Consider the following 17,016-nt stretch of genomic DNA (forward strand, 5'->3'; position numbering starts at 1 on the left):
AGGTACATAATGTTGATACTGTCGTGTCCGTTAAAGTGTCCTCTATCTGTTGGCATAATCGGTAATATGCATCGCGGACGTATTTTGCCGCAATACGGCCAGCAATAGATTTTTTGTAGCGCGCGCACTACTTTTTGCCGATTTTACCCCCCTTATACTACTCCCCAGGTACATAATGTTGATACTGTCGTGTCCGTTAAAGTGTCCTCTATCTGTTGGCATCATCGGTAATATGCATCGCGGACGTATTTTGCCGCAAAACGGCCAGCAATAGATTTTTTGTGGCGCGCGCACTACTTATTGCCAAGTTATTGCCAGGTTCACACAAGTACCACGGCTTAGAGTTATCTCAAAGGACTGTTCATCCTTGACGCTGGCGGGCAAAGCTTGAAAACCAGAAAAAGGGGTAAAGTACTGCGAGTAGACATCCCTTTTATGCAAACCCAAGCCCATTGGGAACACTCAATTCGTGGTTATATTATCCAAAATTATTGGCTTAGTATTCGTGTTTCGCTCAAGTTTGCAAGCAGACAACTGCATTGTACACTTATGGTGTTTATTAGTGTTGTTTTGGGTTATTATGTGTATTATGTGTTGTTATGTTATAATGTGTTGTTATATTATGTGTTCATAGTAATTGTATATCGTACTATAATTAAGTTTTGGTTTTGATAGATTATAGGTAGATGAAAAAGCTAGTTTAGCACAAATGTATTTTTTCTTTTACATCACACATTTTCTATAAGGGACAAAAAATATGTCGAAAGTGTGAAATAAAATAGCCAAAGCAATTACAAGAGATGAAATGTAACAAGTTGCTAGGTTTTACAACTGCATGGTGAAGCTCCAAGTCAGCCGTTGAGCACTCAGTTAGAAAAGATATCTACAGTACTTTTTTAGTCATATATGGCCACAGCTGTTCAATCCATTCCTAAATCTCATTCTCATTGTATTTATTTACTTTCGTGAATTCTGTCTTGTCTGTCATTTAATGTCAAAACAAAATGGCTGAGAATTAGTGTTATCTAAATTATGCGTTTGTTTTTCAAATGAAAAATAAGTATTGACACAACTTTTTAGGCTATTAAATTTAGCAACAGCAACTAAATTTTTAAAATCCTAATTAACAGTAATCACAGAAATATTAGTGTGCCAGGTAGGCCTTAAACAAGTTTTTCTGTTTTAAATCTTGGCTACCTGTCTTCAATTTATGTCTTAAGACTTTTCAACCACATTATTCTTTATTTCTTTGTTTTAAGGGATCTTGTTCCTGTGGTGTATGAATTATAGGACTAATTAGTACATTCTTTGTTGCCGTAGTTTTGAATAGGCTAAGTTACCAAAAACTTGCCAGGTAAGGAACACAGCCTAGGTTCAAGGTAGGCCTACTGCATTAGACCAATGTAACTTGACAGAGCTTTGACTAGTTTATCGTATCGATGGATGTTATTTGTTATAATCAATTTCCATTTATCAATAGGGTTTTGTAGGGTTGAAGGTAACAGAGAAAATTCCCAAAAAACTAAACAATAAAAATTCCCATGTTTTCCTTAAGTTTAATGAAAAAAATAAAACTTTTGTAGTTTGCGTGTCATGGATATATATTGATTAATTTGGCAAATTGATGTAGTTATTTCATAGTCACTGTACCTTGGCCTACTAACATTTTGATCAAAAAAGAAAATTTGTTGTCTTTTCCAGATTGTCACACAATGTTTAAACCAGAATCACAAAAAGGCACATTTTTAGAACAAACCAAAGCTGCAAGGGAGGAAAGAGCACTGGAAAAACGCAGAGAAAATGCTGCGGTTTCAATTCAAGCACATATCCGAGGATGGATAGCACGACGTGACTTTACTAAATTAATTTTGTAAGTTAAATACGATTTGTAATTTTAAGTTTGCAAAGCAATGTTTGTGTGGCCATATTGAAGTCATATGCCTAGAGTTAAGTATTAAGTAGGTAGGCCTATATCTTTTTGCTGTAAAGCTACGAGGTACGTTTGGAAAGTAAGTTCCATTTTGAAATAAAAAATTACAAGTAAGTTACAGGAAACGGTACAGCACAGAAATTTACTTGAAAAAAAAATCAACACTCTTTTTTTACCGTAGGCATAACTCCTTTGATTTTCATGGCTTTTGGTACAAGTTTGGGTAGGCTAATTATTCCGACGTAGTGACTACTCGCAAAAGTGAAATTTTTTTCCTTACTGACCTAAATTTCACGCTGAATCCGAAAATGACGTTTTTATTTTTCGGAAAATACCGGAAATTAGGCTACCGAAAAAGAGAAAAACGGGAAAAAATTTTTTTACTCGAAATATGTCATGTGGGTACTCAAAATATGCGGAATATTGTGTAGATTAAGAATATGCGATTTTTTGGATTTTTTGGATCCGATGAAAAACATCGGAGATAGGACGAAAAAGCTGAATAATCGGTTAGGTTAGGCTTGGTTAGGTTAGGATAGGTTTGATTAGGTTAGGTTAGGTTAGGTTAGGTTTGGTTTGGTTTGGTTTGGTTTGGTTAGGTGATTTTAGGTTAGGATAGGTTTGATAAGTTAGGATAGGTTTGGTTAGCTTAGGTACATAATAATAAAGTACAAATCCAGTATCTACGAAGTAAAAGGCCAGGGACATGAAAACGTACGTTTTTAAATTTTCACTCATTGATAATTAGGAAATAACACTATTTCAACAGGTTTTATAGTTTTATAAGACTAAATTTTGGTTTTTTTCATGAAAAGTGATTAATAAAGGTGAAATTAAATAGAAACTCCTCTTAAAAGTCAACAGAATCCATCATAGTTAATTAAATATAGGCTACCTATAGTTGTATTTGAAAAAAGTTTAGTAACATTGAAATATAATTAGTTTACAAACTACCTATTGTAAAAAAAAAATAATTACCAATGCATTCTTCTTAATTTTTATAAATCGGTACCGTGACCGGGCTGTGGCGGCCGTGACCGGGCTGTCGCCGCCGTGACCGGGCTTCCGCCGACGTGACTAAAACTAAGATTTTGAGTATGCGTCCATCCTGTTATGCGAATATTTGAGCTTAGGCCTACATATGGTTAAAAACTGACCATAGAATCGTAAACGACAAATATTAAATATATAAGTAACAAAGAACTAAAACGGAAATTCATTCATAACTTACCTGGATATTTTGGAAACAAATTTCTTATAACAATTTAGTTTTTTTTAAACTATTTTTAGTTAAAGTTTAATATTTGTGTTGTTAGTTAAATTTAGAATATCAAATGACATAATAAAATTAACGCAACCTGCGTTTATTATACATTTCGGCTTTATATTACGGTCACGGAAAAACAGCTCCGGTAACGTGACCGGACTGTATTCTTACTATATTTATTTATATAGCTCCTAGGCTAGTTGACGAGACTAGGCCTCATTTTCAGGTTATGCTCTGTGCACAATTCTACAGCTAGTCCAACGTTTGATTTGCCAGTTTTATTGGAATATATCAGATTAGTGTGAGTGACCGAACTGTAACATAATTAAGGTACGATGTGTTTCTTGCCTGTTGTTTTGATTATAATTTCTAAATCAACACTTCTTCTGGCAAAAACTTCAACTCACAGCAACTGTACAAAGGTACTCACAAGGCTGGGACGATTTGCCACGCTTTACAACTTTTTTTGCTGCTTTGGCGGGCTACGTCATTTTCACAGTCCATATCTCGGTGGCACTTGGAGACTGACGTATTAGGTCAAAAAATTAATATTCCGACCAATTGTAAGATTGAACAGATGACTTATTCGAATAATAAGTATTACGTATAACCTATATTCAAAGCTCTGTCGTGTTTTTAGAGTTTTTCCATATTTAACATCTCATTTGATGTTTAGGCTAGTGACCGGAGACAAGTGCCCGGACTGAAAATATGCGTCTGTAACCTATAAAACTTTTAAATTATGCATGTAATTGCTAAAATAAAGGAATATATTATTGGGAAATAAGGTAAATAAGTAAGTACACACATTTAATTATTTTTTATTCAGTTTAATTTTTTATTTATACCTGAGACATAACTTATTCCATTCTGGGACATTGACCCATATATAGATACAGTACCTGTTAATTGCACTAATTTTACTTACCTTTACTTACAAAATATTTTACTTACAAAAGGCTTTCAAGGGATATCATCCAACCCCGAAAAAGGCACATTTAAGAGGATAAGACTAATCAGAGCTTTGAATTGATACCCAATAACCAAGAGACCTAATAAAATAAATATTTAGGGGTCGATTTGCTGAAAAAATCATCCAACAAATTATATTAATAATATAGATAACAACAAAATCAAAACAATTATATAATTATACTAGCAGAATACCCGTCCTTCGTATGGGGTTGGCATCTATATTAATACTTATTTAATACGCAAGCAGGTATTTTGTGACAATTACTCCTCCGAAACTACTGAACCGATTGACAAGTTTTTGGTGTCATTGGAAAGAGCGTAACAAGAAGTTGTGCAGGAAACTTTCTTTTTAGGGAAATAATTAGAGAGTAAGGCCCTGGGGTCCTCTAAAGTTTCGTATTTCTCCATAAGATTAACATTGGAAACAAACATTGTTATGAAACTCCAGCTGTTGTCAGAAATTAAAAGTGAGGAGAAGAACATATGTTAATTGTAAACAGTCAATATGTTTGCTAATTTAACAGTATGCTACAAACATTTACTGACTTGGTTAAAATGAAATATTTACTACTTGAATTTGGGTTGGCGTAAATATTACAAAGGGAAAAAGTGAGATAGCCTGGATACTTTTACATACCAAAAAGAAAACGGAATCAACACTGTGCTGCTTTTCTTATTAATCATTGAAAGAGCCAATTCTCAAACCATGGAAACATAGGAAAGTAATAGAACACCACCAAGGAGAAGAAATAGAAATAATGTTTTTTTTTTTTAAATTTATAATCTCATGATGTTAGCCTCCGAATCACTTTATTTAATTAATTAATGGTTTAAATACCTTAAACTTAAATGGTGATCCTTGGAGTAGTATTACACTACTGCAGTTTCAGCTCTCAGGGAGCTTTCTTCAGGTGTCAAAATTTATAATCGTTATTAACCCTCCGAGTGTCCCTAGTTTTGGCCTTAATGTTTGCCTATTTTTTGCGCATTTGCAAGGTTTTATTAAAACGGATCTGAGAAGCTTAAAAACAATGTTAATTGTACTGTTCTATATACCATTTTGTTTGGAAAATTATGGGCTTCAATATTATACATAAAACATAAGGAACATTTGTTTCAAAAACATTTTTTAGGTAAAAAAAATATTTTGGAAAATTTTCAAAAAAAAAAGTTTGCGCTCAATGAAATTTTATAAATTATTGGCCTATAAATATTTGAAAATAGCCACTTTGTTCTAAATTTTATGAGGGTTACAAATATATAATAATATAAGGAAGTAGATTTGCAAATAAATAAGTTATGGGCAAAAAACAGATTTCAGTACATAGCGTTTAGCTAAGAATGCATAGCCTAGAACCATAGCTAAGAATCTGGCTGATAATTTACATCAATATCACTACCTACTTCTTCAGGATCATCAACCAGCCCTTCAAAATCACTTAAATCTTCTTATAATACATCACGTATATCACTACTTCTGATTTTTAACACTAAAATAATGATAAACGTAATAAAACACATCAGTCATCGGTGCGAGGTTAACCAAGCTGTCTACAAATACGCACGTCAGCTGTCTGCTACAATTATGATCGGCTCGAGAAAAAAAAAGCTCTTAGAGACAGACCTCGGAAGAAAGCTTAGAATCTGCCAAATAAAACGATACCTAACTCGATCCAGTTCAATCCGATTTTGTCAGTCATAGAGCCTTCGCCGTAAACAGTGTTTGTGAGTCGAAAAATCGACACAAAACACTCGGAGGGTTAAGGACAACCTAATGCGCCTATGAGTAAGGCTACCTATTTGTAGAAAACACTAAAAAACAAGATCAGCTTTTGAAAAATGATAAGATATTTACAAGAAATATTGATTGTATCGATCTGTTATGTACATCTTGAGTATTCCATAATCTTTAAATCGAATCTTTTAAAGTCTTCAGAAATTATGACTGTTATTCGTTTTAAAATAACAACGCTTGTAATACTTAGCAATTGCTCAAATTCGAGCAGGTACACTAGTATATATACAGTAATTGAATTTCAAATCAGGCAAATAGAAATTGGCTTAGTCTGCAGGCTTGCTGCGGAGGGGGTGTTTAATATTTTTTATTTCAAAATGGAATTTATCTTTTGAATGTACTTCGTAGTTTTACAGAAAAAAGTATTATTTTTATTTAATCTAGTTAAAATAGGCCTACCGGTATTAGATTATATATGCTGGATTTTTCTGAAAGATTTATTTAATCACTATATCTTCTTTTAGGAAAGTGTGATGATACAGACATTGTCTATAGACAGGGTGCAGATACTATATTTCAAGCAACAGTATACATTTATTTCAAGCAACAGATATTAAGTAGTTAACTATAATGACGAAAGCTGTATCTGGACTTTATGACTTCAATATGTCACACAAATTTTGTCACGATACATTGTCAGTGCTTGTTAGGGTATGACTATTGATTCCTGTGATAAATTGCTTGGTGCAGTGTGTAAAGTTATATAGCAGATGCGTCATTTACCAAGCGCTGAATATTTGACAGTGGCGAGTTACCGTACTTATGTTGGTATTTGCCAATTTCCGAGTAGAGGTGCCAACACATTTCTCTTTTTCCGAGCAGTCTGTTTGTTGTAATGTGTAGCGGGAAATAACAAGCACTGACTTTTGTCGAATGACGGAATCGACAAACACCCATCCACACAAGTTGGGTTTAATATTAATAGTCTATTTAGTATTTACTTACCCAACTATACCTCTTCTAGTTAGGGCCAAAAAATTTCCATAATTCATCCACTATTCACAAACTTGTCTGTTGTTTATAGGCAAGAATACGACAATGAGATGAAAATTATCCATGAGGATGTTAAGGTCACTGATTTGAAATCATCTTTCTACATGTATCGTATCATCCAACGTTATCTCATTGTCTGGAAGAAAGAAAGAGACAAGGAACGCTTTGAAAAATTGTGCAAGTAAGGAAATTTTTTAGATTTTTAGCGAATTTCCCATATAGATAATAAGCTATTACCATAGTACTCATAGTAAGACCTGGACCCGGGACCGATTTAATTTTTCATTTTGAGGTCCCTAGAGGCCAAAACACCATCCGTTCAAAATCATATGTACAGGGTTAGTAAAAAGTATGGAGACCCCCTGTTATTTTTTTAACGGCCCATACTAGAAAAACTAAACTCGGCACACCTTTATGACATGTTATGAAGTACTTTTTGGGCATAACCGTCACTTGGTGTACATCCCCAAAATGGGGGATTTTGGGGGAAACTCAAAAAATTCAAATACAAAGACCCATCGAGTGACCCGTCATTTTGAAGGTCCTGGTAAAAGAAAACCAACAACGCAAACTAGAGGTCTTTATCTCAATCCAGTAAAAAATGGCAGCCAATTGAAATTCTCAGAAGTTCAATTTAACTTACAGCTTTCCAAGTCTGGAGACCTGCTTTAAATTTTGTAGCGGCTCACACTAGGAAAACTAAACTCTACACACCTTTTTGGCATGTTATGAAGTACTTTTTAAGCCTAATAGCCACTTACTTTCCAAACCCAAAATGGGGGGTTTGGGGGAAACTCAAAAGTTTTAAATGATAAGCCCATCGAGTGACCCCTCATTTTGAAGGTCCTGGTAAACGAAAACTAACAACGCAAACGAGAGGTTTCTATCTCAATCCAGTACAAAATGGAAGCTGATTGAAATCTTTAGAAATTGGAAATAACTTGCAATTTTATATTCAATTGGCTGCCATATTTTACTGTGTTAAGAGACCTATAGTTTGTGTTGTTACTTTTCTTTTAATATGACCTTCAAAATGAGGGGTCACTCGATGGGGCTTATCATTTAAAATTTTTGAGTTTTCCCCAAAATCCCCCATTTTGGGTTTGGGAACTTTTATGAGAATTTCAATTGGCTGCCATTTTTTACTGGATTGAGATAAAGACCTCTAGTTTGCGTTGTTGGTTTTCTTTAACCAGGACCTTTAAAATGAGGGGTCACTCGATGGGTCTTTGTATTTGAATTTTTTAGTTTCCCCCAAAATCCCCCATTTTGGGGATGAACGCCAAGTGGCGGTTATGTTCAAAAAGTACTTCATAACATGCCATAATGGTGTGCCGAGTTTAGTTTTTCTAGTATGGGCCGTTAAAAAAATAACAGGGGGTCTCCACACTTTTTACCAACCCTGTATATATCTATACTAATATATAAAAGTTAGAAGGTGTGTGTTTGTGTGTCTGTCTGCTACTTTATAATGCAAGAACCACTGAACCGATTGAAATAAAATTTTGTATGTAGGTAGCTTATATATCTGGTTAACATATAGGCCTATTCCTGTTATCATATTTCCCTTGGGCTACGCCCCATGGGCTTCCAAAGTTTCAATGTTTACATTTTGGAAGAATGTAAATAGTTAAAAATATTAATTGAAGTCGGCTGTAAATACTATAATTTGACAGTTGAAACAGCAGAGGTTAAGAGGTACAGGTTCTGCTCCCAAGATTCTAAAGTTTTATGCTTATGAGAATAGTTTAGTAAAATATTTACGGAAATTACTTATTTTCAAGGAAACAAAAGGATCATTACAATGTATAGCCTAAATGATTTGGTATAATTTTGATATGGTAGCTTTTTGTTTAGAAATTTGGACTGATAAACAAATGTTTGGATCAGGATTTTTATAGGTTTTAAAAACTTATACAGATATAGGCCTAATATATACTGGTACAGTTTTAAAAATTTAACTGACTCAATGTTTACACTTTTATTTTATTTACAAACTAAATTTTAACTATACCTACTTTTTTATTCTGACCAGAGGTAGCTACTACTTATATTTTCTTCTAAGTTCACTTACTGCGGGTGTGGCCGTGGCTTTTAGGAAACACTTTGGGAAGCCTGACTTAAAAGATGGCATAACAAACTTTTGACATGCCAAAGGACCAATCCTAAACAAGCAACGGTATATAGCCTTATAACCAAAGAACACTTCAACGGCAAACCCACACTGGATGCTTATAACTCTGCTTTCAAAGATCTGACAGACAATATTAAGACCAAGAGCTTCAGAGTGCTAATCTGCTCCCCAATGGGGTGTGTCCGAGATCTTGTGCAGATTGAGCATTTTGCCATGAAGATAAGCGAGTTTCATGATATCACCGGTGTACCGGTCATAGTTGTCACCAACATGCAACCAGGAGCTCAGCGTGTTCTCCATCATGGACTCTCCCATCCCCAATTCACCCTCAAACTTCGACAAGAATTACAAAAAGTATCACAATCAAGAGAAGTGATTTCACAACATCAATTTCAACTTCAGCTACAATCACCACCTAGTAGCCCTCAACAGCAGTTATAACCGGATCAGCATCCCTCAACACAACAACATCCCTCTGCAATAGAAGTAGTGGCTCCACAGGCTCCCGAACGGTTCCTGGTCATCTCAACTACAATGAGGTGTTGAAGAGGAAACCATCAGTGTCAAGTGCCAAAAAGCAGAGTAAATGTGTTGTGTCAAGTGGTGAGAGCAATCAGGTGATAGATGTAGATTCCTCCTTAGATAATAGCTTACATTTGTCTTTAAACTAAGATATCCTGACAAAGACCAAATGCCTGCTAAACTAGCTCTAGACAAATTTTACAATTTCAACAGTGTAAAAGCTCAGAGTAATATTAGCTCAGATTCATTAAAAAACAGCGATACTTACAGTAAATTTAATTTAGTAATGCACTACAATTGTCAAGGGTTAAATTCTACTAAAATATCAGAGCTCAATTTATTTTTATCACAGTCCAAATTAAATATTAAAGTCATGTCATTAAATATATAGTGTATACTTGACAGTATACATCAACTGGTTTTTGCACTTGGGTATCTTTCCCCACTGCCTGAAGACAAGTTTTGTTACACCTATCTTCAAGAATACGAGTAATGAATGCCCGAAACGCACTAAATCAGCAGTAAATGGATTCTAATGCTATTCTTATGGAGAACATTTGACCTTATATCTAATTTTGTGTTAAAACTTGGGGAATTTCACTATTGTGAAATTCACCAGTCGCCCACAATTTTGACGCAAAGAATCGGCTTATGTAATTAATATATAGATAGATAGATGTTTTGCACACTAATTTTTGGCCTAATTCACATTGTTAAAGTCTACTTTTTCTGATCAACAAAGTTTTTCTTCTTAAATCGTAAGACTCAGTTATTAGACTACTGATTTTTAGCGAATTTCCCATATAGGGAATAAGCTATTACCGTAGGTCTCATGGTAAGACCTAGACCCGGGACTGATTTCCTTTTTTGTTTTGAGGTCCCCAGAGGCCAAAAAAACTCTCCGTTCATATTCATATATGTCCGTTAGCGCGATAACTCAAGCAAAATTGATCCGGATTTTGATGCAATTTGATACAAACGTGTAACCCTACGTTTATTCGAACGAGTTCGCAAACCAGCATGATGGGACTATGGGAACAACGAGGGTTTGTGGGGGTTTTATGGGGTAAAAATTGTTTTTTTTCCATATTTGACTCTAAAAACATAAAAATTCCCAATAAACTGTATTTGATTTGGCTTGTTTATGGAGATATTTTTTAAATCAAATTTGGAAATTTTGTTTATTTTATACTAAGATAATAACTTTTCAATAAAAACACACCTCAATACCTTACCTGTAGATGCAAACCTAGGTACTTATTAAAATAAATGTAATTTAAACAGGAAATAAATGACAATTTTCAGGGAATTTTTAGTAGAAATCCAGCCAAGTACATGAAAATTGCTTAGTCTGCAGGTTTGCTGTGGCGGGGGTATTTTCTTTATTAGCTTAAGCTAGCAAAACATGTGTGCATTATAAATTAGATGTTTTAGTTCAAGATAAGCCTACAGAGGAGGAGGTAACCCTATGCTCAGTCCTCACGTCCTAACTAACTTTGAAGAAAATATGATAATAACTCACTGCAGTTTTACCTAGCAGTGGCAAAGAAAACAGTCTGTTAACAACGCCGTGGTTGTGCGATGGTCGGCTGTGGCCGATAGCGGGAACAGCCAATGCTAGATGAGTGCAAAAAATTTTAAAATTTAGTTTCATCCAGTAGGACAGGCTTATTACTAAGTCTGCTTTCATAGAAGTGAAAGCCAGTTGAGCGGAGCAATCAGGTTTTATTGTATTCAACAAAGCAATTAATAAAAACAACGTTTATAGATATAATACATCTATTTAATCAATTTAACTTTTTAAAGACTTGGCTGTTTTGAGAGAATTGCACAAATAGTTGTCACCTTATAATGTTTGTTTTGTTAAATTTTGTTCATTTAACATGATTATGCATTGTTTTGTAGCAAGTGTTTTGCATTCAAAACATTGCCAAAAGTAGTTGTGCGTGCGTTTCGGGCATTCATTACTCGTATTAATTTTCTACAAATATCAGATAGTTTTTGAGAATGTCTAACTAATTAAAACTATTAATTAAAATAGTTTAATTAATATATAAATGAACACCGTTATTGAGTTAAAGAGTTCAAAAGTTTGCTTTGAAGTCGATCCCAAAAAGCTTCGCTTCGCTCTGCTCAATAACGTGTAGGCCCACTGTGTTTCATTAGTTTGGACATAGTTTTACAAGAACCCAAAATATAGCAGCACTAAACAGCAATCACTCAGTTTTGCCAAATGAAGGAAAAAAGCAGGGACGGAAAATCCAGATACATCATAACAAGTTTTGCAAAAAGGCGTCAAGCACAGTTTTGAGGTTAGGTTCCTTCCACAATGCTTCACTGCAGTAATTATTATCATTATTCCATTCCATTTAACTAAATCCAAGCCAAAACCCCACACTACTCGAAATTTTGAACAATCAATTCCACTGATAAAATAGTCGTATCTGAAAACGAATTATACTGGATTAAAGTAGGCTATAAAACTGGCACAATAAGTGGTGATCGGAAACAACATTCCCCGTACGAGGCTAAGCTCACACTGAAGTAAGGTTATTGTTATGCAAGAAGAACGACATTTCCCGCCCCGTGCCAGTGGTGCCTGTATCGTGGGATGAGAATTCTTGCCCTACGCACTCAACCTTTTAAGGTGACTCTTGCTGGCAGTAAAATGTCAACAATGTTATTTAAGTAGCCTATATTCACTTTTGTTTCTCATGTTCTATGTTAGTATGAAAACACACTCATTTTTCATTGATGTACTTTCAGGTACTTGGTGCTCAGTTTGGATTCAGAGAGTGCTAAAATCAGCTATGTAGGAGTTGCTCTGAGTAAGGATCATGCTATCTCATGGATTACACACATCAAGGTGAATAAAGCCCTAATTTATAATTCTTGTTGAATTGAGCAGTTTAATTTTAAAAATGAATTGTGTAATGAGATAAATCCTTGAATTGAAATAGAACCAAACGTGAAACTTTTTCATAATTTAGAAAAATAGGTCTAATTTTTGAACATGTTATTTATTAGTTGTTTTTGCTAATTAGTAGGGACGTTCCGATACTGGCTTGCAGCCGATTTGGTATTGATACAATATCGAATCCCTAAAGTATTGATACCGTCAGTATCAAATCAAATGGTAGGGCCTATTGAAACAAAAAAAGCAGTTAAAATTTTAAGTGGATTCCGAAAAGAACAATAATTTTACTTGTACTTACTTATTTTTTTGAAGTCGTTTTTGAGAGGTTATCTTTACATACAAATGATTTAGTTTTCTAGCTTTGTTTTTGTTAATTAATTATGAAATATGGCAAAATAGTTATTTGTGTAACTAGTGGGCAAAGTAGCACTTTGCTGCACACGAGAGCAATGTTTACGCACTCGCCTGCGGCTCGTGCGGAATGATCTCGAGTGCAGTAAAGGCCTTTTGCACTCGTGTTACACATTATATTTTTCCTACAGTCACTAACTTATTAAGCATATAAATAATTAGTCTTTCAAACACTATACAACACGTTTTTAAGTTCAGCTAGCAACACAAATAGGTGCCCTAGAGAAAGTAGTACCCGGTCCGTATCACTCCGCTATTTTTCCTCGGCAAGAAATGTAAGAATGTGTGTGTGTTTTGTGTTGTTTAGTTGGAATCCTGATGTGCGGCAAAGTATAAACCGTACGACAAAGTATAAACCGTACGGCAAAGTATAAATATGCAGCAATTAGCAGCTTTCTGTACTATAAACAGTACAAGGAAGCCAACTTTGTCGGGTGACTGTAGGAAAAATATAGTTCACCACACGGGTAAAATGTGACTTTTTAACCCTTGCTTATTTTCCGACCTCGTCTTCACCTCGATCGTAAAGCTTGACCTCGGGTCAAAAAGAGTCACTTTAGGCCCTAGTGATGATATATACTTTCCATAAGTACATCATTACCAACAATACAACTGTTTACTATTTATTAAACTAAAGTAAGTAAGTTTGTATGAAAATCTATTTAGTTTTATGAAAAAATTTGTTTGGTGATTACAAATTATCATAGTAATACTAACTTATTACAAAGTTTTGTAACTTAAAGAAGTATTGATATGAATTTATAAGATGATATGATTGTTTAAAACATTATTAATCTTTGTAAAGAGAAGCATAATGTTTGTATATTTTGAGTCTTGTGCTGTTGGAAATTCGGAATATTAACCTTTGAATTTGGTATAATGTAGTAATTAACATGACTCCTAACTGTAAGATAGTTACAATATTTTAAAAAGAGTTTTAAATAAAATCATCTGTCAAACTACATGATAATGGTTATTGAATGATGTCTATTTGAGGTTCCTAACTCAAGCAGTAAGAGGATAAAAGATAAATTAAGATTTTTTTTTAAAATTACCATATAAGAATTAAGTTACATGTAGGCCTCACAAATACACATATGTAGGCTTTTTAAGGTTACTGTTAAAATAAAGGTAATTTTTCAAATCCTAACAAAATTTACAATAAGAATAATACATAAACATTGAATGAATTAATGGAAATCCTTCTTTATTGAGGTGAAGGACCTCTCTAAAAAACTAATAATGACAAAATATTAACAAAAAATACAATACAGTTTGTAATATAACAAGTTATAAAATAGCATAATTTATTTCATCTTCCCTAACATACACCCTCTGCTGCATCTAGGCCTAACGCACGCAAATCCGCCAAGCCACAGCCATCCGGTCAAGGTAATATCCTTTCAGCACCACTCTACCCAAACATGGCCAGATATCCCTGTGGTGCATCTATAATTTTAAATGTGTGCAGCTGAGCCCCTCTGAAATTAAACACATGAAGGAGGAGGATTTGGTGAGGAACTGCAAATGTTCCAAATGTTCTCTCGGCATTGAGGTTAAAGAAAATGTGGTAATGAAGGAATTTGTGTTAATGATAAGGAAAATCACAGGGAAGAGCAGTTTAATCACTCAACACTATTTGAGGAGTTAAATAAATCGATTCTCAATGAAAATGAAAAAAAAAATTAAATGAATCGTTTTATTTTACTTAATTTTTGTTTGTTTGGTTTTCAAAATTGTGGTGATGATAATTTATAGCTTGCTTTAAAAATAACAGAAAATTAAAATTTACGGCGATGGCAGTTTCTTACTGTGTGTTCAACACTCAATTAAAACATAATGAATTAAGACAACGTGTTGTAGATTTTATTTCAAAGAACTGAAAAACTTGATTATTAGTAAACTGTTGATAGTTAGTTTTTCTTAATGTTTATTGTCTGTCTGTTGATATACCAAAATCTTGGTTGTAAATTGAAATTCAAACCGGTAAATTGTGCAATATTAGTCTCTATAAAAACTGAAGTCCAAATGGCTCAAGATAGAACAAAAGCAATTTACACCATACCATAACTATCCCAGTACTACCCTATGGTTCAGAAACCTGGAGAGAAACTGACCAGTGAAGCCCAAAAAGCTTATTATATTTTGAGAATAGCATTCTGAAAAAAATAGGCCTATATGAATTAGTTAAAGATAATGAAGGTTGGAGGACATGAAAGAACAGAGAGTTAAGAAAAACATAGGTATAAACATAAGTATAGGTATAATATACACCTATTATAAGAACATAGGTATAAGATAAACACCCAGGTATAGTGGCTCTGGCCAAAAGTAAATGCTAATATGGGCAGGTCAAATGAGGAAGAGAGAATAGACTTCAATCGTTAAAACTGTATTTCAATGAGTTAACTAGGTAGTCGAACACTTGAAAGCAATGAGTTAACTAGGTAGTCGAACACTTGAAAGAATAAGAATGAGGTCTAAGTGAATGAGGCCTAACAATAGACATCTACAGACTGGGGTCTACCGGTCTACCTTAGTATAGACAGGTGATAGAAGAGAATGTAGGTGATTATTTGTCAAGGCAAAAACCTCATAAGATTTCAGTAGCCTCGGAAGTAAGGTAAGTAAATCCAATGGAAGGTGGTGTGATAGCTTAGACGCTTGCTGATTTATTGGAAACTCTTTTTATTTAAAATATAAATCATAGCTTATAAAAAAGGCTGCCAGGTGACATTGGTTTACTAGGCGCTTTTTGCAAAAACCACTTCAGATTTTACCTTTATGTGTGTAATGCTCTAGGTGGCTGAGTGGTTATAGTGCTCGCTTTCAAATGTCAAGGTCACTGGTTCAGTTCTAAGCGAGATTGTTACCAGATCACGATGCCATTTGTCATTAAGCTTGATGACAAAAGGTTGACTTTTGAAAGTAACATGACTCGGGTTTGGACCGTTCCTCTAATAAAACGTTTAATGCCAATGCATAGATGAATTTAAAAAATCTGCTGTTCTGAATTAAAAACAGATATAACCAAATAGTTAATTCCTTTGTGTAGAACGGGACCACAGGTCCTGCTGATGATATTTACATCAGAGAGGTGCCTATTAGTACTTATGTTGGCAATGTTGTAGGACATTTTATGGAAGTGTTGTGACTACTTGGAGGATCTGCGGCCAGACGTAGCCTCAGACACTCGCAGTATCCTGCTACTGCTGCACACTCTGGTTGCATTCACTGCAACCAACACTTGGGCTCTGCTACGGACATCGGCCGTTGCGCCACTACGCCAGGGGATGGCACAGTTGTGTGCCAACATCATGGGACACCTGTTCATGAGGGGCTTCTACATCACACTCAAGGTTAACTTACTTCAATTACCACTGCGTCACTAATGACCAGTTGATCTAGATAGACCGAGTCAACTGCATATATTCATTGAACTAACAGTTACGATCTGGAAGTATTTTTCAAGAGGATCAAAGCAAACATAACTATTGATCAAGGCATGTAGTAAAAGATAGTCAGTCCTTTTCAACTGTTATCTCTGATAATGAAATCTAGTAAATTTTAAATGTTTTTCTACATGAATTTTAGGGATTGTATTGGCGCAGTTCTCCTTTTAGCGAATTTCCCATATGGGGAATAAGCTATTACTGTAGTACTCATGGTAAAACCTGGACCCGGGAGTCTACTACTGTTGTAGTTTGCTTGTTTATTAGCATATATTGATAAAATTTTGAAAATGCATTAATTTGATACTAAGCTACTAACATAAAAAAAAAATTTACAATTGATTGAAAGTAATACGGTCCAAATCCTAATTTAATATACAAACCTTATTTAATCTCATCCAATGAGTACATTTGTGTCATTATTTTAACTACAGTACACTATCGATTAACGGAGGTCGTTGGCTACAAGACTACCTCGGCAACCGATTATCTAGGATAACACAGAGGTCTCTTAGATTTTAAGGTTAGGGGTTGCGGTCCCACATTAGGAAGTCTGATAGTTGTAAAATATGTTTAAAAATACTTATGAAAATGGATCTTCTTTTATTGTTTGACTAGTA

General features: G+C 34.4%; 1 protein-coding gene across 1 annotated transcript in view; it reads left to right on the plus strand.

Annotated features, from left to right (window-relative positions):
- The first annotated feature begins 985 nt into the window (after nucleotides 1–985).
- LOC128996820 (ubiquitin-protein ligase E3B-like) overlaps nucleotides 986–17,016 on the plus strand; it is a 72,510-nt gene continuing 56,479 nt past the window's right edge. The window contains exons 1-5 of the mRNA XM_054422346.1: nucleotides 986–1,156; nucleotides 1,702–1,870; nucleotides 6,992–7,141; nucleotides 12,383–12,482; nucleotides 16,076–16,303. Coding sequence (XP_054278321.1) covers nucleotides 1,713–1,870; nucleotides 6,992–7,141; nucleotides 12,383–12,482; nucleotides 16,076–16,303 — 636 coding nt within the window. The 5' untranslated portion in view covers nucleotides 986–1,156; nucleotides 1,702–1,712. The remainder of the gene's footprint in view (nucleotides 1,157–1,701; nucleotides 1,871–6,991; nucleotides 7,142–12,382; nucleotides 12,483–16,075; nucleotides 16,304–17,016) is intronic.

This window comes from Macrosteles quadrilineatus, unplaced genomic scaffold (assembly GCF_028750875.1).
Source record: "Macrosteles quadrilineatus isolate MER2022 unplaced genomic scaffold, UCM_ALF_1.0 Scaffold_1__1_contigs__length_201487025, whole genome shotgun sequence".
Classification (NCBI taxonomy): Eukaryota; Metazoa; Arthropoda; class Insecta; order Hemiptera; family Cicadellidae; genus Macrosteles; species Macrosteles quadrilineatus.